Source organism: Stegodyphus dumicola, chromosome 6, assembly GCF_044657685.1.
Source record: "Stegodyphus dumicola isolate Sdum_Otavi_A_Nest chromosome 6, ASM4465768v1".
Taxonomy (NCBI): Eukaryota; Metazoa; Arthropoda; class Arachnida; order Araneae; family Eresidae; genus Stegodyphus; species Stegodyphus dumicola.
This window is the reverse complement of record NC_140773.1, coordinates 62,369,127-62,394,074: the sequence shown is the minus strand read 5'-3', so window position 1 is coordinate 62,394,074 and position 24,948 is coordinate 62,369,127. Positions and strand designations below refer to the sequence as shown.

Sequence of the window (24,948 nt, the reverse complement as noted above, 5' to 3'; positions counted from 1 at the left end):
AAATTATGCAAGAACGAAATTGAATTTATTTTGCAGCTAAAGGATTATTGTAAATTTAGAATCTTGACTTAACACATTTTTATCTCTTTTTCAATGCGATCTACAATATTAAAGGTTTCTTTTTGTTGGTCTTTCTCACTGGTTTGCTTCATGTTTTGATATAATTCATGTTTATGCATCAATTATTTTATTTGTATGTATCTTCAATACACATTTATTTAAAATTTTTGCTTTACTGTGTTGATACTAAATAAAAAGAAATCAACTACAAATAACTAAAGACTTTTATTTAAATGGTAACTTTGGTACGCATTTTACCGAAGTTTTAAATACAACAAAAGAATCTAAATACAAAAACATGGAATGCAGGAAAAGCTGTTGATCATCACATTATCACAAGGCTTTGGAACCACTAGATAAGAGAGTAATACTGAAACAATTTACAGTAAAATATAAAACCAAAGAAAAGAATACGAACATAAATATCAATATGCCTATCCAGGTACTTTCATGGCACCAATATCAGCACAATCTTATTGTTATGCACAATTAGAATTCTAAGGAATAAAATGACAAAGATCTAAGAAATAACAATTACTCTCATACTTCATCTGTATTCTTTATAATATGTTTTGTAAGACTGCATAGAAAATGCGAAAAATAGTATAAAATTATTTAACGCTTAAAAATCATTTCAGAAAGAACACATTATATAATAATAACAATCCTTTCAAATACATTTTTAATACTGAACAGCATAGAAAATAATTTCTAAAATTTTGTTAAGTCAATCAGAGTAACTACCAGTTTTAAAATATATTATCTAATAATACTTTTCGTATATTGCACGTTAAAAAAGCAGAAAAAAAAAAAAAAAAAATACTGATTTTACATATTCCTAAGTCTTGGGCTTATAATACAAGTGAAAGGTGATCTGCAAGAATATGTAAAATATTAATTTATTTTTATAATATATATAGTATTCTAGTATTGGAAAAAATATCTGAATTAAATTAAAAACCTAAAAGATAATTGAAGTGAAGATCAAACATATTCAGATAAATCACCCTATTCCTAATAAACATACCTGAATTACAATCAAATATTTAAATTAATTTTCATTTTTTTAAATTACATTCATATTTAAACTTTTAAGGAAATTATGCAAAATACCTAAACTAAAAATCTTTACAAGGTAATATTCTTACAATTTTTGATTTTCCTTATTAGGAAGATTTTCATAGTTTCATTCAATTTCTTGTTCTATAGCAAAGCAACTTTATCATACGCTAATATATTAAATAATAATTCTATCAACTGTAAGCAACAAAAGTGTAGAAACCTCATGAATTTTCAGTAGTGGTTTTTTAAAATGCATTTCTTAGAAAAATGGTTTAAGAAGAGTAATCAGATTTTTTTTTAAAATCTGTTTACAGTTTACATGTATAGAAACGTCGATAACCTTCAACTATAAAAATACGTTAAATTCCAACTATTAGAAAATAACTACTTTTTAAATTGATATATGCTCATTCATCTACATTGACAGCCTAATATATATATATATAGTAAGATATTTTTAATTGGTCATATTCTAACTGCAAGTACAATTGGCTGTTATCAATGCGAGATGTCCTAGTTCATACGTACGAGAAGAAAAATTATTTTTCAGAACTACTCAGTATGAACTATTACTGTGAATATAAGATAGTTATGATATCAGCATATTTTATGTCAGATTGATTAAGTTTTGTATTAATTCAGAGATATATTAACATACCTTTAAAAGGATTTCTAATTAAAAAAGGAAACATCATGTTACAAAATAAAAAACTTAAAAACCTTGCAGAAATTAAAATACTTCTCCAAAAAATGTCAACTACAGAGGCGTAGCTAGGGTTTTCAGCACCCTGGGACAACTGAAGATCTTGCACCTTTTTTTTTTTTGTGTGTACCAAGAATAAAGCATGTTTCATTCTAAAATTTCATAACATCAATTTGGTGCCCCTGGATTGCTGCGCCTGGGGACAGATGCCCTCCCTTTCCCCACCCTAATTACAATAAAAAATCTAGCTACACCACTGGTCAATTACAGCATGATTTGAAGAGCATCAAATTTGAGGCTAACATATAACTGTGAAAATAAAAATGGCAAATCATGCTAAAATGAAGCTAGAAGAAGATAAATAAAAGTTATCAATGACCTCAACTACAGCATGATATTAGTAGCACCTAATTTAGATTCTGTCATATTAATGCAAAGTAATTAACACTAATATACAGAAATCACTGAAATGGAAAAAATGCCTGTTTTTTTGCTAATCTTTCATTTATGTATGTAACTGAAAAATATTGAAATGGGAAATGCACAATGAAATTTTATCAAGGAATATTTTGGAATCTTGGAAATTTTTACAAAATAAATATTCTTCTAGAAAACTTCAAAAAAGAATTTAAAATTAAAACTACAAAAACAAAAATTTGCTATGCTTGATATGTAATAAAATAGTTCAAATTAATAAATATTTTCAATACGGTATAAACAACACTTTTTGAAATAAATTCATCAGCGAATATATTTCTGTCATGAGGATCTGCCAAGAAAATTTATTCTCTTTTCATTACAATGAAGAAATAAAATTGCAATTATGCTATGAAAATTTTGCAAAAGCAAAAATTAAATCTTTGATCAGATATAATTAATTACAATTAAAAATACATACCTATTGACCTTATGAAAAATTGGAAGGTTTTCGCACTGTGCTGTAGCGCCGTTTAAAAAGAAGTCTAAAGTGGTTTAAAACTCGCTTTAATATGATTCAGACTATTCAACTACTTCTAATATAATTCTGGGTAAAAATACGTTAATATTTAACTATACACCATGCCCACAAAAGCCCTTATCCGGCTTTTATTTTGACAACTCTTGGTCGTACACATATACGTCTAGTTATTAGAAAAAAAAAAAAAAAAAAAAAAGATTCAAAGATTCACATTTTCGTATTTTCAAATTAAAAAAAAAAAAATAAAATAAATTTTGGAGAAACAGGTACGTATTAAATTGCTAAAAAATAAGGTTTGTATAAAATACGAAATTTAACTTTTTATACATTCCTTCGGTTCTTCTTTTTAAAAAAAATTGCTATAAAATAAAACACAAAAAGTTTGACTCCTGTATGGCAATTGATTGAAATACTAAATTTTAAAATCTGTGATTTTTGAGGTCATATTCAATTTGCATTGAGGGGTTGGTTAATAAACAAATTCAGAAATTTGAGGTTAATTTTTTTTTCTTTAAATGTCATTTAACGATATTGTTTTGTCATTTAATAGTGTCTTTAATTTTGTCACATTTGGTACGGCAAAAAGATTTTCACACAAGTAACTTGTGAGTTTTTAAAATATAAACATGTTATTAGTTATTCTCATAAAGTTTTAACACTTTAGAATCACATTCTGGCAATCATACAACAAATTCATTAACTTACAAAAACTTTTAATTTTTAATTAACGCATATATTACGAGTTGGCTATGTGCCAATACTGATGCCTGCCAGTGATTTTAAAACATGAATTCTATAAGAATTTGTGAATAAGATTTCCATTAAAAAAAAAATTGTGTTGACCAATATTTTCCACAATATTCCGCATAGTAACGTTTGTCACTTAACCTCTTATCAGAAAACATTTTATTTTTAGTTATCTACATATTCAAACATTTCACTCTTCAATTTGTGTACGGCCCCTAAATATGATTCTCCACTTCAGTACAAAATATCCTGGTCAATTTTTATTGTTATAGGCGTCAAACCTTTAGCATTTTATTTTCTATAAGAAGCACAAAATTTTCCTAAATATAAGTATAGGGACTGCAGGAGTAAAAAAATATAAAAAGTTAAGATTTCATATTTTTTATAAAATTGATTTCTTTAAATTAAAAAATGGCAAAATATAAGTCTTTGCATTATTTGAAACTTTTGTGATCAACAGTTTCAAAAGTAAAGAACTTTTATGGACATAGTGCATATTCTACAATTTATGTTCTTTGGCCAACTTAATTTTATTTCTTTATAGGAGAAAATTCCAAGTAGGAAATAAAAGCTTTAATTTATTAAAATATTTTTAAACATGACAAAATAAAATTGACAGTTAATGTACACACTGCTGTGATAATAAATTTAATAATGTACCATATGTCAGTACAAAACAAATACAACTATTTACTGATTAAATATTTGGTTGAATCTTCACATAAAGTTCTAAAAATATCTACAGCAGATTAAAACAATTTAGATAAAAAATCTCTAGGAGTAGGGGAATGAAATCTGCATAATTTAAGTTTTATTTATTCAATAATGAAACTTAAATTGTGCAAAATGTAGAACAAATTAGCTTAATTTGCACAACTTATTGCTACACTCTCATTAGTAAAGACTAAAAAATAAAAATGGCAGATATGTCGAAAAATGAGTCTTCCAATAAAACTGGGACATTTGGCAGATATGAAAATACATATAAATTATACTATTAGAGATACATACATAAATAAATTACAAATATATTAACATTATTTATAAATAAAAAAACCTGACATGTTTCCTACATCAAAGTAAAAAGAAAATTTCTGTCATTTTCCACATCTATATTTTTTTATAAATTTTTGCTGTATGCAGGCAGCAGCTAATTCCAGTAAGCATATCTATGATACACTCAAAAGCACAGACAAACCATGTTTTGCTTCACGAAAAACTTACAGTAAGCAAAAAGAATTATGAAAATACTGCATAAATATAAAAGTAATGAATGCACTTTTGGGGAAAAATTATGGTAGTGACTCCCCTCCTATGATGATTATGACATGCCAGTCTTAGAAAGCATGCATGTCACAGAAAAACATAAGCATGTCCTAGAAAAGTATTCCCCTCCTTTTCTAGTCCTATATCCATTATCAAAAACTAAATTAAGATACAAAAGATGAATAAATAACAATAAGAAATTAAGTTCTTTTCAATATTTTTATATTAAATTTTTCAATCCACTATCAAAAGACTGGAATAGATTATTTATATCACAACAAACCATTCAAGGGCTATCTGCTTAATGGCAGTGATATTTTTGTCGAAAACTTTCTAGGTCAAAGTGGATCATATTCATGTTACACATCATGAACACTATGAAACTCTCATTTATTTGTTAAGATCTGAACTATCATTGTTCAGCAATTTCACCACTTGTGGCTTGTACTATCAAAGGAAAAAAATATATACAATTATCATTAATGATTCTCAGATACCAAACAATTTTCTCTTTGTCATGTTCTATTATTTAATAATCAGCATATTTTTAATGAGATTTTTGCTCTCCAAGCAAACTGATAACACTATGCATACCTGCACATTTTTATTACAGTTCACTAAAAATAAGTGTGTTAATTTATTTTCTATGCCCGACAGTAACCCATGAAGATCTCGCTTTTATTGCTTATTAATTCCCCCATTACCAACATATTTTTATAATGTAAGTGAATATTTTTTGTAGAACACAATTTCTGCAACTTAATACACATTTCCAAATATGTATACAGTACAAAGTCTGTAATCCAGACGTCCATTATCCAGAATGATCTATAATCCAGACCTCAAAGCCACAAACTTTTTTTGTAGCACAAAAAACGAAGCAACTTAAACAACTTACATTGAAAGAAATGTTTAATAAAGTAAACAAATAAATATTAAGCTTTTTTTTTTTGTAAATTTTGATACCCTTTACATCATAATTGCTCTTTAGTTCATAAATTACGGTTTCATATTTTTAATTGTATAATTTCTGCATGCCATCTTACCAGATTTAAATTGATGATCTATAATCCGGAATCGCAGAAGTCCCGACGAGTCCAGATTACGGACTTTGTACTGTAATATGTTAACAGGAACTGATACTGGGAGATTGCATCTTGGAGGAGTTGTTACCCATTACAGATGAAAATAATATTTTATTTAAAATCTATGAAATTCTGTTCTCGAAACTCAGATTTTCGATACAATATTTCTAGTTCTTTTTCAGACTTTTCATCTAACCAATTCTAAACCAATTTTAAAATGCTCAATTTAATATAATTTTTGGTTTTTTATGAACAGTGTGCAAAGACTGAAATTATTAAATAAGAAAATTCAATCTCCCATATCTTCTGAATAATTTTAATTCTTAATACTTACCCTAGACAAATGACAGGGTTTCCCACCCCCTTATTAAATTTCTTGGCTTAAACTGTTGTTTGCTATCTCTATATTTTGATCATTATTTACCTATTTTCATTATAATTCATAAAAGTTCAGGCGTTTTATGGCTTCCTGAGATATTTTATATTTTAATCCTTAGACATATCTTATACTGAAACTATAACAAAATACTGTATTGGCCCAAATATAAAATAGCCTTTCATATTTGATATGACTTCGCATTTTTGAAAGCATTCTACAGGTAAAAAGATGGCTTGATTTGATATGACTTTGTAGGTTACTGTATGTTAAGAGGACACATTAGGTCAGGGTCCACTCCTTCTTCAACAGCACTGTATGTTAAAAGGCATTCTAAACAAAAGACAAACTGTCTAAAAAATCATACCTCCAGGAAAAATCAAGTAAATACAATACATTGCATAATCCAGGAGTTTAGTTCTGGCAGATATTTTGGACTGTTTGAAACTGGTCTAATCAAGAAACAAAATGCATACAAAAAATGGTAATTGGTTGCAAATTTTTTATCTCTATTTTGTAATTCATGAAACATCATTAATAAATTCAGGTCTTTATCAGAAATAATTTTTTAAAAATGCATGTTTTTCATAATTCTTTCTTTATTTTTTAGAAACTGTAATACTGATGTTTGCACATCCTTACCTTTTCTTTCTCTTCATACATGTATTAATAGGAATGAAATTACACTGTTTAATGATGATTTGCACTGATTTGATGCACTCAGTTAACAGAATCTAAGTCATTGAAACCAAGATGATGTGCAATCCCACTGTCTGATAAGTAACTTCAGCAAAATGAGTTTCAAAATAAATGAAATCAGTTTTATGATATGGTATGGTATGCTTCAATACTTCCTACAATATTTTGCCTATATTTTTGATAAGGTTTCCGAAGTTGTAACTTCCAAAATTTCTTTTACATTTCTCACAGACAGAAGAACTACACATTATTATCGTCTTAAATTGGTATTAAAATTTAATTATCACAAATGGACTTTACTACAGATATGGGCAAGGAAAGCTCATGAAAATTAAATCCACATTAACAATGAGAAACATTTACTGTTAACCATGCTACATAGCTTACACATTAAGGACAGCTGCTGATATCACACTGAATTGACAGAGTCGCATCTTTCACATACATCATGCTTAAGACCCTGATTTCTGACAGTTGTAGTTACTCTTTCCAAACTGAGATAAATCATGGTATATGCCTCATCAGTCTCTCCTCACTTTCTCCAGAGACAGCTCCAGGGCTCAAAAGCGACCAGCTCAAGCATAGGTACTTATGGCCATTTTTATACAATGGGGCAACCAAGAAAAAACTCAAATATGTAGCAATACCATTTCATAAAATATAACTGCAAAAAAGAGGGGGGGGGAAGAAGGAAAAAAACTTATTCTTTATGTATTAAAAGCTATTTTGTACACAATTTTTTTTTAATTAATTTTGATTTTGTTCAGTTAAAATTTTGTTTGTTTTGACATTTTCAAACCAAACTATAGTGAATCAGGACTATGTAAAGTACTGCTGTATAATGTTCTTTCTAATGTAAAAGTTAAAACAAAAACAATGAATTAGTTTTGTGTACATAAACAGAAAGAGAGATATTTAATATTAGGTTGTGTTTGTAAGGATGAATGCAATTTCTAAAAAAGGCATTTTAAGGGGGGATTTTTCCTTACTTCTTTTCATAATGAACAACTATTAGCATGTTTAAGTATGTTGTTTTCTATTACCTTATATCATGATGATTTTGTGCTCCACGTGTTATACAGTTGTATAGCATGTACACCACAAAATTATTTAGCAGACAGTATTAAATAAAGTTAAACTTATCAACACAACTACACATGCAATTCAATTACTTTAACAAACAACTGTATAAACCAGTGATGATTTTAAATATTAAATATTTACTTATAAATTTAACTGTATAGGTCCTACAGTACTCATCACAGTACTACAGTACTTATAAATTTATCTGCATAGGTCCTACATACAAATATGCAGCTTGCACATTAAAAAACAAATATACATTTGATAATAGTAATAAAAATAAACTACAATACACAGCATAAAATTTTCATGCTCGTTGCAATACACAGATTCCTTTTATTCTACGGCCGTTCACAATGAACTGTCAAATTTGACAATCTTATAAAAATGCAAGTTTTTGTAATGACATGCTGAAATAAATATTACAATTCACATTTGACAACCAGTTCGCAGATCATAAAATTTTTAAGAAATAATTCTGACAAACCAGCTGAATTCCAAATCAGCTTGTTTCCATAGGAGATCTATCTGCACTTAAAAGTAATAACAGCAATGATAATAAATATTTTATCTTGTATTTTAACATTTCATTTACAATATTAATGAAATATACAATGTTCGACAAAAAAATGTTGAAAGGCACAAGGTAAGCTTTTCTTTGAATTTTAACAATATAAGCATTTTTATATAAATATCTGTTCAAGTGAAAATAATGTTCATTCATTATCTTCTTAATATAATACAAAGAGGACACTAACTTTCAAATGAAAAATAATCTAACCAAATGCATAATAAAATGTAAGTAAAATTACACAAAATGAGCATTATTATACTAATGTGAAAAGATGAAATTTGAAACCAAAATTTCTGTTAATCAAAATTTTAGTCAAATAAAAGCCAAATTTTACTAATTGGAAATAATTTTTTCATTAGAAAATTATTCTTTTTATTGGTAGAAATGTTTGGATTAGTAAAATCTGCTATGATGTTAATATTTTGATTTCAGCATTTAATGATTTAAAACATATTATTTTCTCAAACATTTCATTTTCCACATGCTAAGTGCAACCAGTCCTCGGTAAAAGATATATATTAAAAAAATAATTAATTTGGAAACAAAGTGTAGATTAATTATAAAGATCTATACGATTAAAATGAAATTAACTGGGAAAATGAGGAAAAACAAGATATATAAACTAAAAATTCTAAAGAAAAAAATTACCTAAACTATTTTCTTTATATATATAAAGAAAGAAAAGAAAAAAAAAAGGGGGGGGTATTGTCATACAATTCAACACTAGAAAAATATTTTTCAATAAAAATAAATCATGGAGAAGCTACGTTTGGCTATATAAATAGCACTAGAATGTACTGTTTTTAAAAAGAAAACTAGGAAATTTAAATTTGATTTCTGTCTTGGCATTTAGTTTGTGTTACAGACAGTTTGACATGAATAAGAATAACTAGATCATCAATGATCTAGTTATTCTTATATTACAAGTAACACATTAACTAAACCACACATAATATTACAAGTAACACATTAACTGAACCACCACCTGATGCAATCTGAAGACTTTTTATCATCTTATTTTACAGCTGCTTAAATGACGTTGACTTCTTGATTTTAACAAAGTATTATAATATTCAGTGCATATGAAGAGAAATTTTTTTTAATACTGAAATACTGCCTGGTTTTAGACAATTTCTTTACTCAGACAGAGTGAAACTTAACTTTTCCCCCCTTCTTTTTAAAGATAAATTACTGATAATTCATCAAACTGAAATTTTTTTTTAAAAATATATTCATTTTCTAAAAGTTATACATATTTCTGCAATTAAAGCCTTAAGATTAAAAAAAGCACTCTCAAAGTTTAGCTAAACTAACACGTCTACATACCATAAATACTTAAAAAAAAGTTTTCAGAATTTATTTTTAATAACTTACAGAAGCAAAATAAAATATACAATTACACAATAAAAATACATTCAGCTTTCTGTCATAAGATAAAAATCACAAAATACTCAATTGAAAAAAGTAAAAATTCTTCTACTAAAGTCAGAATCATTTTGATTCTCTGCACATTTTTTAAAAACAGGAAAAAAATACTCATTCTGAATTGCTAATAAGATTTTAAAGACAGCATTACACTTACTGCACAAATTCAAACAAGCAATTAAAATTTACTTCAAAACTATATGCAATTAAAAATAATACTCATGTAATATGCAGTCAAAAGAATAATTAAAGGATCAATATTTAACATTTGATTAAAATGAGACTCATTAAATTCTATTTTTGATTAAAAAATTTTCTCAATTTAGGTTTATTTAATAAATTTAAGAGAAAATACAATTACCTGAAAACTTAATAGTTTTGCCATAGACAATGATATATAACTAAACATGATAAAAGATTGATATTCTGGGAAAAAATTAATACAAGCACTTGGCAACTGCATACATGAAGTATACATTTATGTTGCTGAAACAAGATGTTTAATGTACAGCACAATATTAGCTTACTTTTACTTAAAAAACAAATATTCATATAGTACATAAATTATTTTGTTCTTCAAACTTAAGCCATCTAAAATAATTAATTTAATTGCTCAAAATTATTCTTAAATTTATGAATTATTATGGAATACATTTCATTCAATAACAAAAATGGAAGCATATATTTAAAATTTAATATTATTTTCTATTTTTTACTGTAAATTGTTGAAAATATATCTAAAAACATTTCTAATTATTTGTATAATACATCAAATACAACATTTATATCTTCATACAAAATTCAGAAAATTAGGGTGTAAAAAAAAATTACAAAAAAGGTGTAGAAATATAATTTCTTTGCAGAAGCATTTAAAGAAATCATGTAATTTCATAAAAGATACAGAAATTCAAACTGATTTTAAATGGTTTATATCAAAATACTAAACAGAAAAATACTGGCATGGTTGAAACTTAGTGAATATGTATTACTTAAAAAAATTATTGAGTGGCAAAAGAACAACATAAATAGCCTTTGAAAAAAAAAAAAAAAAAAAAAAAAAAAAAGGAGATAACACAAAAGAGAACACTTTTCCTTTCCTAGATACTGAAGTATCTAGTTCAACACCAAATGAAGAAAACTACAGAATTCTTTGCTCTGCTAGCCTAACGATAGGTGACTGTATTTACCCTTAAGCTCAATATTTTAAAATTACTTATCTCAAACTCAAAATATATTCAAATCTGAATGTTAATGAATTAAATACTACCTACTGAATAACTGCAGTTTTACAATAAATCAGCTTCTTTATTGGTTTGCCCTAAAACACATCACATATAATAGAAATTAGCTAAATATATACAGGTAAAAACCCCTAATCTTTATAAGATGACTTACTGCCTGCAAAATATTAATTCAGAAAAAAAAATTTTAAACCAATACTTGCATATGTGACTGGTGACAAATTTAAATCTTTTGAACAACACAATGTATTTACAGTTTTCAAGTTTAGAATTTCACCTCAAGCTCAGACTTAAATATGTTGAAATTCAAAACACAAAATATGTTGCAACTAAATTTGCCACTGAATTACGATATATTCTTAAGATTAATTTTAGTCCAAAATTATCAAATGAAATATCTATGATAATAATCAAAATTACGTTTTACATGAAATGAAAAATTATGCATAAAAGTAAACATAGAAATAAATTATAAAGAATATTTTAGATAAAAACTTAATTATATGATTATAATAATTCAAACATAACTTTAAATGATATTTACATAATTTCTATAATCACTAAATGGTTGTAAAGTTTATTCAGCTCCTAAGCTGATATAATTATAAATTTATTTCACCAATTATGCATATAGATAACTATTGTTTACTATGAAACATAAATATTATTCTAATGAATTTACTGAAAATTTATTGCCGAAACTGAAAAAATATCAGAGCTTTAGTATTGCTATATCAATACACATAAATTTATAAAATTGTTTCTGTGCACATGCATTAAATTATTTTATGTTTTATACTTTTTCATTCATGAAACTCATTTTTACTCCTTAACAAAGAAAAGTCTTACATCTTTTAGTCCATTAATGAAATTATATTAAAATTATGTTAATAAAAATTAAACGTATATATAAAATTATTTAAATATACAAGGTGGTGTAAAGCTCTGTTTTTCCACCAATACTTCTGAAATTTTAATCCTGATGTCATGAAATATCCATAACTTTATTTATGTATAAAACTGCTCTGAAAATTAGGTGTCAGAAATAGATTTCTTGGTCACTTGTAAACATATATTACCAAATTAATGCAATTTTAAGGAACAAAATGATTGAATATTTTACTTGGCAAGCAAGATATAAATTATATAATATAATTATTTATGTTAAACACCTCACTAAGTGCACATTTGGCTCACATATATATTTACATTAAGCCCTCTTTTCAACTAGCAAACTTTTTTTAGATAAATACGATTTAGATGAATTTTAGCTAGCTAACACTGATGCCAAGAATATATTTTATAAAAGAAGTGTTCTTCTTAGTGCCTGTGAATAAATGTTCACTGAAAATATAGAACACTACTATATCAAATACAAAATATATAATAAAACTACCAATTATAAATCACCATTTTAATTCAAGAATGAAATTTTAAAAAGCTGATCTTACTGTAACTTATTTTTACATGTAAGATGCAAGACTAATTTGGCAAATTTGTCATAATTGAACCTTTTTTTATTTAATACTGAGTCCAAGCCCTAGAAATGCTTTATTTGCAAATATTTGCCCCCAACATTCCTCTTCATTCAAAGAACACACATCAGTAAGAATAGAAGAGCCATTTACTTACAAGATATTCATATTAAGATAAAATGCAACAAGCAGAACAAGACAAAAGAATACATTTGTACCAACATAAATTCTGAAAGACAGTTTATAACATTAGAAACAATTAAGCCATAAAATAAATCAAAAATAAAAATCAAGTTTGCTTAGTATAATTGTGATTATATTCTTTTTTACACTTTATACAACTTGATATACATCAACTATAAAACATCACATATATATACATTCTCACTAAAATTCACATTTGCAATTATTTCAAAGCAATTTCTGTTTCTTAAACAAGAAAGCTTTTTTTTTTAATCTCTCTTAAAAATGTAACAATTTTATTTCACCAAAGGTGGTATGAATGTAGCAGCTTTTGAACGACAGAGTTCAAGTAGTTCAGGCCACTGGTGACATATTATGACAATCACAAGAACAAGTAATAAAGTAGTAAGAGTTCGAACCCTGCAAGAGAAAGAAAAAATAAAAAGCAATGAACTTGGAAACATTCGGCAAGATTTTAAATTTCATTCAAAATGCATTTAAAGAGAACATCAATAATCATAAGAAACAATATGTTGCAAAGCAGAAATGATTATTTAATAATGCAAGTTAATTCTACTGGCTGCACAATATTTTTGCTCAGTTAATATTCAGGAATAAATTCTGGAATAATGAATAAAGATTACTTCTAGAAAGTAATCACACTGATCTCAAACTATTTGTAAACAGTTTCAGATACTACAGGACAGAAATCAAATATAGTAAAATCATTTGCATCAGATATTCAAAATTCTATTTTAAACACGTTTTTCAATAACTTTTTTTTTTGTCCTGAAATTTCGTAGTATAATTGCATAACTCAGGTTAATAAGAACACTGTAAACATTCATGACAGACAAGCTCATCAATTTTGATTTTTCACAGTCAGTCAGTCAATTTTGAATTTTTCACAGTCAGTCAGTTTCTTTGCAACAATTCTCCTAACTTCATATTCAAAAAGGTGTAATCATTACACTTTAAAAAATAAATACTATTTCTGCTGACACTCAATTTAAGTTTTTTGTTCCCCATATGTCATAATATTCTAAATCAATACCTTTTTATTACTTTCATTTTAGACATTCCTTTAAAAGAACACTGAACGCACTGTACTCAATCAGAAGAAAAGTATGAAACTTACAAATGCCAAAATATTTGGAATAAGTAATACAATGAAAATAATAAATTTTAACTACTGGGAGGTCACAGAATCTTTGTTGCAAAGATATGGTTAATTCTATATCAACACAGGAACTTTTTATGAATGAAATCATTTACCATGCTGTAGAAACTAATACTTTTAAAATTTTCATACATAATCAGTTAGATATTATGAGATTGAAATGTTCAATAATTTGTACATCACATATGGCATAACAGATGAACATTATTTAAATTCACTTTCAACAATAAGTAATAAAGAATAACAAAAATTCTGCAGTTTAATTGCAATCTGAAGAACTTCATTTATTAAATTTAAACAAAGCAAAACAATAAGATGAAATATAATATTACAATTTGGCATTTCATTCATAAAAGTATAATTCAAACATTCCGATGCACGTGCAAAATGTTCCAAGAATAACCTTAGAAAAAATCTAGTGATAAGAAGAATAATCTGTACCAAAATAATAAGTATCCGATACAGTTTATACATTAAAATAACTGCTATTTAGTTTATTCAAAAGACAGCAGAGAAAATAAATAAAATAATAATAATACATTAAAAACTAACAATGCTCATAAACAAAACAGAGAAGCACACAAGCATTAACCCATTAACTGCCAAAATTACAAGGAATGTTTCTTTTCTCATGTAAATAATAACAAATATTAAATCAAGCGTTTATAACATAAATTTACATTGAAAATTAAAAAAATGGTCTTACTTGTGGAAAAAACGAGTGTTGCATTCACGCAACATCAGCGGAATAAGACTACGGATGTTTAGTGAGTAGGATTGTACTCATGTGATGTTTCTTTTGAGTGGAGCGCAGGATTACATTTTAGCTGTATAACGTTTTATAAATCTACAAATCACTTTACTTGTAATTAATTTAATATTAAAGTATACATTGTATTTCTTTTACAAATACAGATTATTTCAACTGAAAGATTCAAGCATGAAAAGCTTGATTACAATCATGATGTAAAGCTACATTACATACTTTGCATCTGTAAACTGTCTGGCTATGATACTCTTTACAACAAAGTCTTTTGTTATCAACGTACTTTACGATAAAATGTCTACCATCTCCACGCAATGGTTTTTGAATGCTGAATTTACTAGGTCTTCCTGTTGCTGATCTATTTCTGGCTAATTCTACACTCTCAATAAGAGTTTGCAAAAGGAATAATGCATTCTCGTGTCTGAAATCTAAAAGACACTTTATATCTCCAGTAGTAAAAAGTGGTGATATTTAGTAAGTTTAGATACGGTCTCACCTCATATAATTTATCAGTATTGTCAAATGCAAATTCTGCTTCATATTCCTGTACTGCAAACGTGATATCGATTCTCGTACAACAGGAACATAAATGTCCTTATCAAAAGACCAATACATTTTTTCTTGAGGTAAAGAATGATATCCTGTAAGCAATAATATTCCAATAAATCTTCTCATATAGGCTTCAGATGCAATAAATTCTGGGCTCTTTCTTTTTTTTTTTTTCTGAGCGTATATATTTGTCTGTTCAATGAGAAGAGAGTAAATGTTTATACCAAAAAGAAAATCAAAAATCTGCGCACTAGTTTTACCTTGTATTTTTGTCTTTTATAATTTCTTTTCTATCTCTTTCTTCATGTTCTTCCTGAGACATAACTAACAGTTCCTTTTTTATCCACTTCAAGATTTCAGTCTTCTGCTTTTTAAACTTTTTAGCATGACTATAACTGTTTTTAGAAGGCTGAAACTTACTTCTTACGTGAATTTCAACTTCCCCCAGCAGTATCATTTGGCAAAATATCATTATCATTATTTAAAACATTGCCATGCCTTCTTTGTCACTAGCTTCTGCAATTTCTGGGGGAACAACAACAATATCAGTTTCATTCTGGTCATTATTAACATTATCATTATCTGTTTCTTCATCAAAAAATCTTTGAAGGGCTTCTTCTAATGTAAGATACTTCGTTCTAGGCATTTTTAAATAACCAGAACATGAACCAGAACATTGAAAGGAATAAGCGAGAAAGGAGATTGACTACCTGTTTCCTGCTGACGTTGCATCAGTGCAACACCTGTTTTCCCTTCCTTCCCAACACAAATATAAACATCTGACTGATGTAATGTTCTGATAAATGGTGACCTTGACTAAAAATACGAGGGCCATCCAGGAAGTAGATTACGTTTCCGTCTGTGTCCGCTAGGGGCGGGGCTAGCGCGGCCATCTTGGGGTCAGAGCGTTGCGCAGCTCAGTCTGCATCTAGCCGTGCTAGTGAGAGGTTCGTGCTGTGCTCCGTTCAGATACTGTGACAGTTTGAAATGTCTGCGTTATTTGAAAATCCCGCTAGCTGCGAGGTGCGCTCAGTAATAAGGTTTCTGACTGCAAAAAACTGTAAACCGATAGAAATCTATCGGCAGCTTCGTGAAGTGTATGGGGACAACATTATCACTGAAGGTGGAGTGCGTCAGTGGGTCATAAGATTTCAAAATGGCCGAACCAATGTTCACGACGAAGATCGAAGTGGGAGACCCAGCATAGTGACCGCCGAACTTCTCGAAAAAGTCGATGCTAAAGTCCGTGAAAATCGAAATTTCACAATAACGGAACTTTCTTTGAGTTTTCCACAAATTTCGCGAAGTTTGTTGCACGAAATCATCAGCGAAAAGCTTGGTTACCACAAGTTTTGTGCAAGATGGATTCCAAAAATCTTGACAGAGGACCACAAAAATCAGCAAATGGCTGCAGCGTTGAACTTTTTGGACGCTTACCATAAGGATGGTGACTCTTTACTCGATCGCATCGTTACTGGTGACGAAACATGGGTGAAACATGTGAACTGTGAAACGAAATTGCAATCAATGCAGTGGGGGCACACAAGTTCTCCCCAAAAACCCAAGAAATGCATGCAAACAATGTCGGCAAGGAAGATGAAGGCGACTGTTTTTTGGGACAGAAAAGGTGTAATTTTGGTGGACTTCCTGGAAAGAGGCACTACAATAAACTCTCAAAGGTATTGCCAAACTTTCCAAAAACTCAGAAGAGCAATTCAAAACAAGCGCAGAGGAATGTTGAGCTCTAAGATCTTGTTGATTCACGACAACGCCCGGCCTCACACGGCAAATGTCACTCGTAAAGTTCTTGAATCTTTTAAGTGGGAGTTGTTTCCTCATCCGCCGTACAGTCCCGACCTGGCACCGAGCGACTTCCACCTATTCCCAGCAATGAAGAAGTGGCTGGCTATGCAGCGTTTTGATGACGACGCACAGCTGCAAGAAGAGGTAACGAAGTGGTTGAAGGCGCAGGCGGCCGAATTTTTCGACGAAGGAATTTCCAAGCTCGTACATCGCTACGATAAATGCCTTAATTTGTATGGTGACTATGTAGAAAAGTAGTATTTGAGTGTGGCTTTCATCTGTATATAATAAAATTTGTTTCCTATACTTTGTTTATTTTTTTATTCCAAAACGTAATCTACTTTCTGGATAGCCCTCGTAGATCACTTATAAAGACAGCAATTCTTTCGTTAAATATTTTCAGCAAAAATACCCAGTCGAAAATTTTGCTTAAAGTATGAGATTAATTATTATAAACAAATTGATTGTTGAAGGCAAATATTTTTTTATAGAAATAATCTTCATAATATTCCCCACACAAAATGATCTGCTGGTATAAAATATCTTAGGTAGTTATATTTATATACCCATTTATTTTGACCGTTATGTCAACGCAACACCAGTGGCTAATGGGTTAACATTTTATGGAATTTGGAAGGCTAAAAAAGAAATGCAAGCCAAAAGCCTCTTTCTTAATCCTATTTCACTATTTTTGATTATTCTCTTCTTCATGCTCAAATGCATAATCTGCTAGTAATTGATCTTGAGTTTCTTTGGATTTTTAAAATAAGGGGGAAAAAAAAGCAAACCCCTTCCCTTTAAAACACTGCCATGGGTTCTTTGCTTTAGTTGTGCTTTTAAGATTCTGGTTGAATTTTCATTGAAGGGAAACTTAACGTTCAGGTAACATTTTCATGAATGCTTTTAATTTTAATATCAAACAGAATTTGCTGACTAGGGCTGTCAAAATTTTATGGAGTGGAGATCTTGAGATTATATACAAGAGAAATTTTGGAGCATTTACACAAAATAATTTTAAAATGCTGAAACCAAAGCAGATAATCTAGAAGAACACAGAGTTATGAAAAAATATGAGAAGGATTATTTAATATAAATAAAATAAAGATATTATTTAATATAAATGATAATTTAATAAAGATATTATTTAATATAAATGATAAAGACAACAAAAATCTACTTGGAATAAAATTTAGACAGCAGTTTAGATATATCTACCATATTAAATATGTAAAATGTATGTGCTATGTACACAGATAAATTACTTATGAAAATTGTTTGAAACAATATATAAGAATTCTTCAATAAAAATTAAGAAAGTTTGAGATCTATAATAATTAACATTATTATACTTAAATATATATTTGCTAATTTATATCTATTGCAAAGGCAGACTTGAAATTTCAATAGCAAAAAAAAATTAAATGTATTGGAAAAATAGTTTTAAATTTAATTAAGAATTTTTTCTCACTTTGATATAAATATTAGAAGCTATTTATTTATACTTCTATCATTAATAAATCCATTGAAAAACGTGTAGGCAAGACCTCAACCACAATAGCCAGAAAAGTTAACAGTTTGCAGAGGTAAATTGAAAGGAAACGCAAAACAGTAATAGCAAGAATGCCTAACAGCTATTTTAATTATCGAATTAAATATTACAAACCTACTTTGGTAAACTGAATGGAATTCGACAAAAATTAACCCAAATGTCACAAAATTTTACATAAAACTGCTAAATAAAATATACTTTTTGAAAAAAACCTAACACGCAAATTACTTTTCTAATCCACTTTTGAATTCTTCAACAGCATGATGAAATAGCTTACTTAAAATGAACCAATAAACCTCTGAATATTACAATCAGCTTACCTGGTTCGCAAAAAAGGCATTATTATGTTTGATAAAGTAGCTACAAGCAGCAAAATGACTTGGAGAACTGTCAGTGCTACATTGATTAATTTCAGAAGAAGTGCTCGAGCTTGTGAGTTTTCAACTGCATCTAAAGTGACCAACTGTTGAAGATGCTGATGTTGTTGGTGCTCCATACGAGAAATCTGCAGTTTGAAGAAAGAAAATTCCTGAATCATACAATATTCAGAAAATTTATGTTACATTGAGTTACATGTGTGATGATAAATTATTTGCTTTCTCTATCAAAGTCAATTCAATATTTAAATCTCTTCAATTGAAATTATGTTTTCCATAATTCATGTGGTTTTCCAACATCTCTTCTGTTAAATAATAAAAAATTTCCATGTATGTACATATGTTCCCCAAACTCTGGAAAAATGGCAGTCAACAGATTTTCAACACATACAGTCCTCCACTCAAACATGTACACATCAAAGTCTGAATTTTGATTTTTTTTTTTTAAATTTATTTTGCATTCAGGGCAAATTGAATGAACTTTTAATAAAAAGTGCAGCAATTTAAAAGCTTTGTATTGCCATTTTGCAAAGCATTAGATATTTATGTTTCAAATTTAATTAGAAAACTCAGTGATAAAAAAAGAAGTGTGTTGTCACGTAGCAAAATGCAATATATTTGCCTTTCAAATTTCATTATATTGTAGAAATTTGGCAGCACTTACAGCCATCAAATTTTAAACACATAGTCATCCACCCAAACCTGAAGCCTAAATTTCAATTTTTAAAAAAAATTCTTAAAATTTACTTCATACTGCACGAGAATTTAAGGGCCTTTTGAATAAAAATTCAAAGATATGAAAGTTTTGTATTGCCACTCAGCAAAGCATAAGATACTTATGTTTCAAATTTAATCATAAGATTCTTGACTTAAAAGAAATATATTGCCATTCAGCAAAAAGTACAATATACTAGTTTCCAAAAATTAAGGAAGAATCACAAAAATAGTGATAACTCATCCAACATACAAAAATAAGCCAATCCATATAAATTTTGAATATGTTGTCAAGTAACAGTTGTAGAGTAAATCCGCAATATGCAAATTAGTGACACTGCAATCGGAATGCATCATCTGTGAGGAGCATAAAATTGCATGTTTGAGAGAAAACCTGTAAATTTCACTCTGACGCTGAGAAATCTGGAATAGCCAATTTGTAAAAATGACCTCGAGCTATCATTTGCCTGAAAACTGTGATGCACAGCTATTGGGAGACTAGAGGCAGGAAAAAGTCAGACAGAAGTACCCAGATAGCTAAAAGTGACTCCTTCTGTACTTCAAAGAATTTCGCAACAATTTCTAACTACAGATTCGGCATCCAAGAGATTCAGCCAAAGGACGGCCAACAGCTATAGCAAGTGCTGATGACTGATATTTGTTGTTATGCATATGAAGGAATAGAACCACATCTCCGATTCAACTCAGATCCTCCTTTGCTGCAGCCCCCAGAAAGTTGGTGTCAATGTCAACTGTGCATAGAAGGCTTTAAGAAGGAGGTCTATGTGAGGTGACCAGCCATTTGAGTGCTGCTCACATCACATCCTAGAAGGAAACGTTTCAAGTGAGCATGTCAACGTATCCACTGGAAGGCTGATCAGTAAAGGGTAGTTCTCTTTATGCATGAATCCAGTACTCTTATTTGATTTGGAGAGAACATGAACCCATTAACATCCATCACACATTTGTGAAAGAGATGCATTCAGAGGAGGCAGTGTCTAGGTTCGGGATCGTATCTCTTTGGGTGGACGCATAGACCTCCATGTCTTTCCATGTGGAACTGTGAATGCTCAGGACTCTAGAGATAACATCTTTGATGCTTATATGCACCCTTACGCTGGAGCAACAGGTGATGATTTCCTGCTACAGGACGACAAAGCTAGACTGCACAAGGTCCGCATCATAGATGATTATCTTCAGCAGCAAACAATTCAGCACATGGAGTGGCCACTTGATCACCACGGAGGGTGGGATCTAAATCCTATTTTGCATGCTTGGTATGCTTCAGGAAAACATATAGCTACTCTCAATCCTCCTCTTCAGGCCCTTGCCACACCACTTTCAAGTGCTTTGCAAGAGCAATGGCTCTCACTTTTTATGGAACTGATAGAAGTATAATTGGCAGCATCACACATCACTGCATGTGCTGTACTGCTTCGAGTTGAGATAAAACTCCTGAAGGTAATTTTCCCATACTAAACTGAAACATCCTATTTGTTTATTTTATACATATCCTAATTTCTACAACACCATATTTGTTTGATAATTTCCTTTCATGTAATTTTATATCTTACTATGCATTGCATACTACAGTCCAGTTTTATTAAGTTCTACATGTAACTTTTTGAGTAATCATCATTTTTGCGATATTTCCTTTATTAATGATAACCAATATATTTGCTTTTCATATTTAATAACAGAACTCAGTGATTTAAAAGAAATATGTTCAACTACCCAATACAAAATATTTTTATATTGGGTACTAGCAGAAGTACCCGATGCCAGTTAAGTTAGATTGAGAGCAATGCATCTAACAACAGAGAGAACGATACCGCTGTAATCCTTCTCTAATAACCATGCAAAAAGTACGATTCATAGTCATACATATTTCAGTTTGATGCGATATGAAACCCACATAAAAATTTCTATGGAAAAATAAGCTAATTATCTCTCATTATATCAGCAACAATGGATTACAGTTTTTAATGACTTTTATCTTTCTAATCAAATGGTCGTAAAAGCTCAAGTTCCACCCAATATTTCACCTATATTCAATTTTAGTCGATTAGATGTGGCAAAAAATTTATCATAATTGAAAAGAAATCAATAACACAAACAGACATTCTCCTTTATATGTATAGATTTTGTAAAACTTACAAATTTTTTATTAACAAACTCTACGATTTGAAAGCAACATGTTTCAAAATAAAGCATTTTTATCTCCAGTGCACGAGGCTGTTGCCACTCAGAGAAATTAATGTGAAAATTAGTGCTTTCAGAGTTTTTAATTAATATTTTGGCTGACTAAAGTCATACAAAGATGGGAATAGTCGAAATGGCTTTTCACGAATTTCACAAATTTTTGGAATTGGGAATAATGTACTTAATGTTTGGCAATGCTATTTTTATTTCATCGTAAAACTTAGAAATTTTTTATTAACAAACTCTAGGATTTGAAAACAAGCAATGGCAACAACTTTTGAAATAAAGCAGATTTTCATCTCCAACTTGTGAGAAAAATGAGGGTTAAATTACCGTTTTTCCGAGTTTTTAATTAATACCTCTAATTTTAGCTACATTTTTTGGAAAAAAGTGGATGTCGACCTTTTCCAGGACCCAAAAAAGAATTGCAGGAAGTTTGGTGATGACAGCTATAGTAGTGACTGAGTTATTAGCCTACAAACACACAGACTATGTATATAGATAAAACTTCCATATATCAGATTATTACCACAATGCAAAGGTAATATATTTAATTGTTTTTTAAAATTTATTCTGTTATTAATTAAAAAACTAAGTGATTTAGAATTAATAAATGCAGATGCATTTCAATTATTATTAATTACTAGCAGAACTCATGAAATTACATTAGCTGGATACATTCAAATCATTATACATACATACAAAGATTAACATATTTCCATTAACATATTTTCAAAAGATTAACATATTGTTGCGTTCTATCTCACTTCTGACACCAGTTGTTATGTTATATTCTTCCTCCACGTTCGTACGGGGTTTGTAGATTTGGAGTGAATAACGATGACACTTGATGAAGTATCGAAACACACTTTATTTAGCAAATACTGATCAGGACAGCTCCAAAGTCCCATTTTACAGTCGTCAAAGATCTACTATAAACACGCTGTAGCAATCAGCCACACAGCCTTCACACTGTCAGGCAATAACGTTGGAGACAGCTTCCTGCAAAGCACCTGACTCTGCCTTCCGGAGTACAGCTCCCGACTCTGCTTGGTAGTTCTCGGAACTCCACGTACTCTTGAGACTCTCCATGCTACAACTCGCGAAGCACTCGACAACACACGAGCACAGCTCCTGACTCTTCGGTTCCGTTGTTTCCGGAGCTCAACATGCTCTCTCGACGATGCACTAACCGCGATACACTAACAGACTCCTTCGGTGCACTCGCCGACCCACTCGGCACTCACTGCCCGGCTGTCGACCCAATAGACTTCGCAGGGATCGACTCGCTAGACGAGACACTAATTCAATACTAACTCACACTCTAGACGAGGCACACACACACTCGCCCTCTCAACGAGGCACATTCTGAGACACTCTGCGTAAATTGTACATCAGAGTCATGAACAGAGCCCGTGGTGGCAGCGGTGGGATAGAACACAACACTTGGTGTCAGAAGTGGGGTTTGTGAGTGAATGCTAACGACTCGCCTGCAGAGGAAAGCCATTGAGGAAGAAACGAAGACTTTGATGGACTTCTTAGCCGAGATGAGAGCTGAAATTAAAGCCGGATATGAAGAGATAAAAGCTGGATATAAAGAGATGACAGCCAGACTGGAAGAGAAGAAAGTCCGAAGAGAAGAAATAAATGTCAGCCAAGAAAAGGTGCAAAAACAACTCAGGTGAAAGTGGAACTTACAGAAAAAACTGGAGGCATAAAAGACGATGTAGAAATGAGACAAATGGCATCTGAAGAATCAAAGGATGAAGAAATGAAGGAAGTAGCTAATGAAGTGTCTGAGAAAGATCCCGAAATGAAGGATGAAATATTTAACAAGATTAAAGACAGAGATCAAAAACATGAAGAAATACAAGATGGGAAAGAAGCTTCTGATTCACAAGTGCCTGAAGAGGAAGAAAGTGAAAATGTGACTGTTAAGTTCGTCAAAACTGATAGTGAAGTTACGAAGTCGGAGGTAATAAGTGTTGAACCATCTGAAAGTGCATGTGATGCAGAGATGGAAGATGCCGAGATGCAGCTTAAGCTGTGCGTTTCAGTACTGCAAGAAAATTCACCCACTTCATAAACATGGTGTGTGCCTCATAGTGCAGATTTTGCAAGCAGCTTTGTGATTTTAAACCCGGATACTTCTGCTTGTAAAGGATCAGATTCTATTCGCAACTCTGGTGCAAACATCGGAAGTGGTTCCCAGGAAATGGAGGTAAATAAGCATGTACCATCTGCTAAAGATACTGAGGTGAACTATACGCATGCTGCGTATGATCTACAGAGTGGTGTCATAAGTGGAGTAGAATGCAACAATATTTTCAAAAGAACCAAAAATTTGAATTTTACGCTCTAAGAGAAAAGGTGTAGGGTAGGGAATATTTTAGAGTTTTTAAAAGTAAAAATGACATATATATATAGTATCTCAAAATTTTTTATTTAAAAATTATTATTCTTTGTTTCCTAAAAAATGTAAATTTCTTTAAAAACTTTCTGATAATGATTTCAATAAATTTGAACACACTTTCAGATATATTGATCACATTATTACATTCAACAATAATAATCTTATAGAAATTAGCAACATTGACTCCAACTGTCTAAAACTTATTAAAACCAATAAAAATCAATTGGTAATAGACTATCTAGATATCTTAGCATTCATAATCTTAAAGAAATTAGACTATTTGATAAAAGGGGAATTTAAATTTTCTACAATAAAACCTATAAACTGCTACTCCAATATACCTAAAAAAAAGTAAGATTAACAGAATTAAAATAGTTTGCAATGATATAGAACAACAACAAAAAGAAATTTTTATTTTTACTAAAGTTTTAAAACAAAAATAAAATTTTAATTAATTT

The 24,948-nt window shown here is 29.7% G+C and overlaps 1 protein-coding gene across 13 annotated transcripts in view; it reads right to left on the bottom strand.

Moving 5' to 3' along the window:
* Positions 1-266: 266 nt before the first annotated feature.
* LOC118202962 (transmembrane and coiled-coil domains protein 2-like) overlaps positions 267-24,948 on the bottom strand; it is a 141,566-nt gene continuing 116,884 nt past the window's right edge. For all 13 annotated transcript variants that reach the window (XM_085818383.1, XM_085818380.1, XM_085818382.1 and 10 more), the window contains 2 exons: positions 19,105-19,289; positions 267-13,357 (listed from right to left, as the gene is read on the bottom strand). In XM_085818383.1, coding sequence (XP_085674509.1) covers positions 13,234-13,357; positions 19,105-19,289 — 309 coding nt within the window. In that variant the 3' untranslated portion in view covers positions 267-13,233. The remainder of the gene's footprint in view (positions 13,358-19,104; positions 19,290-24,948) is intronic.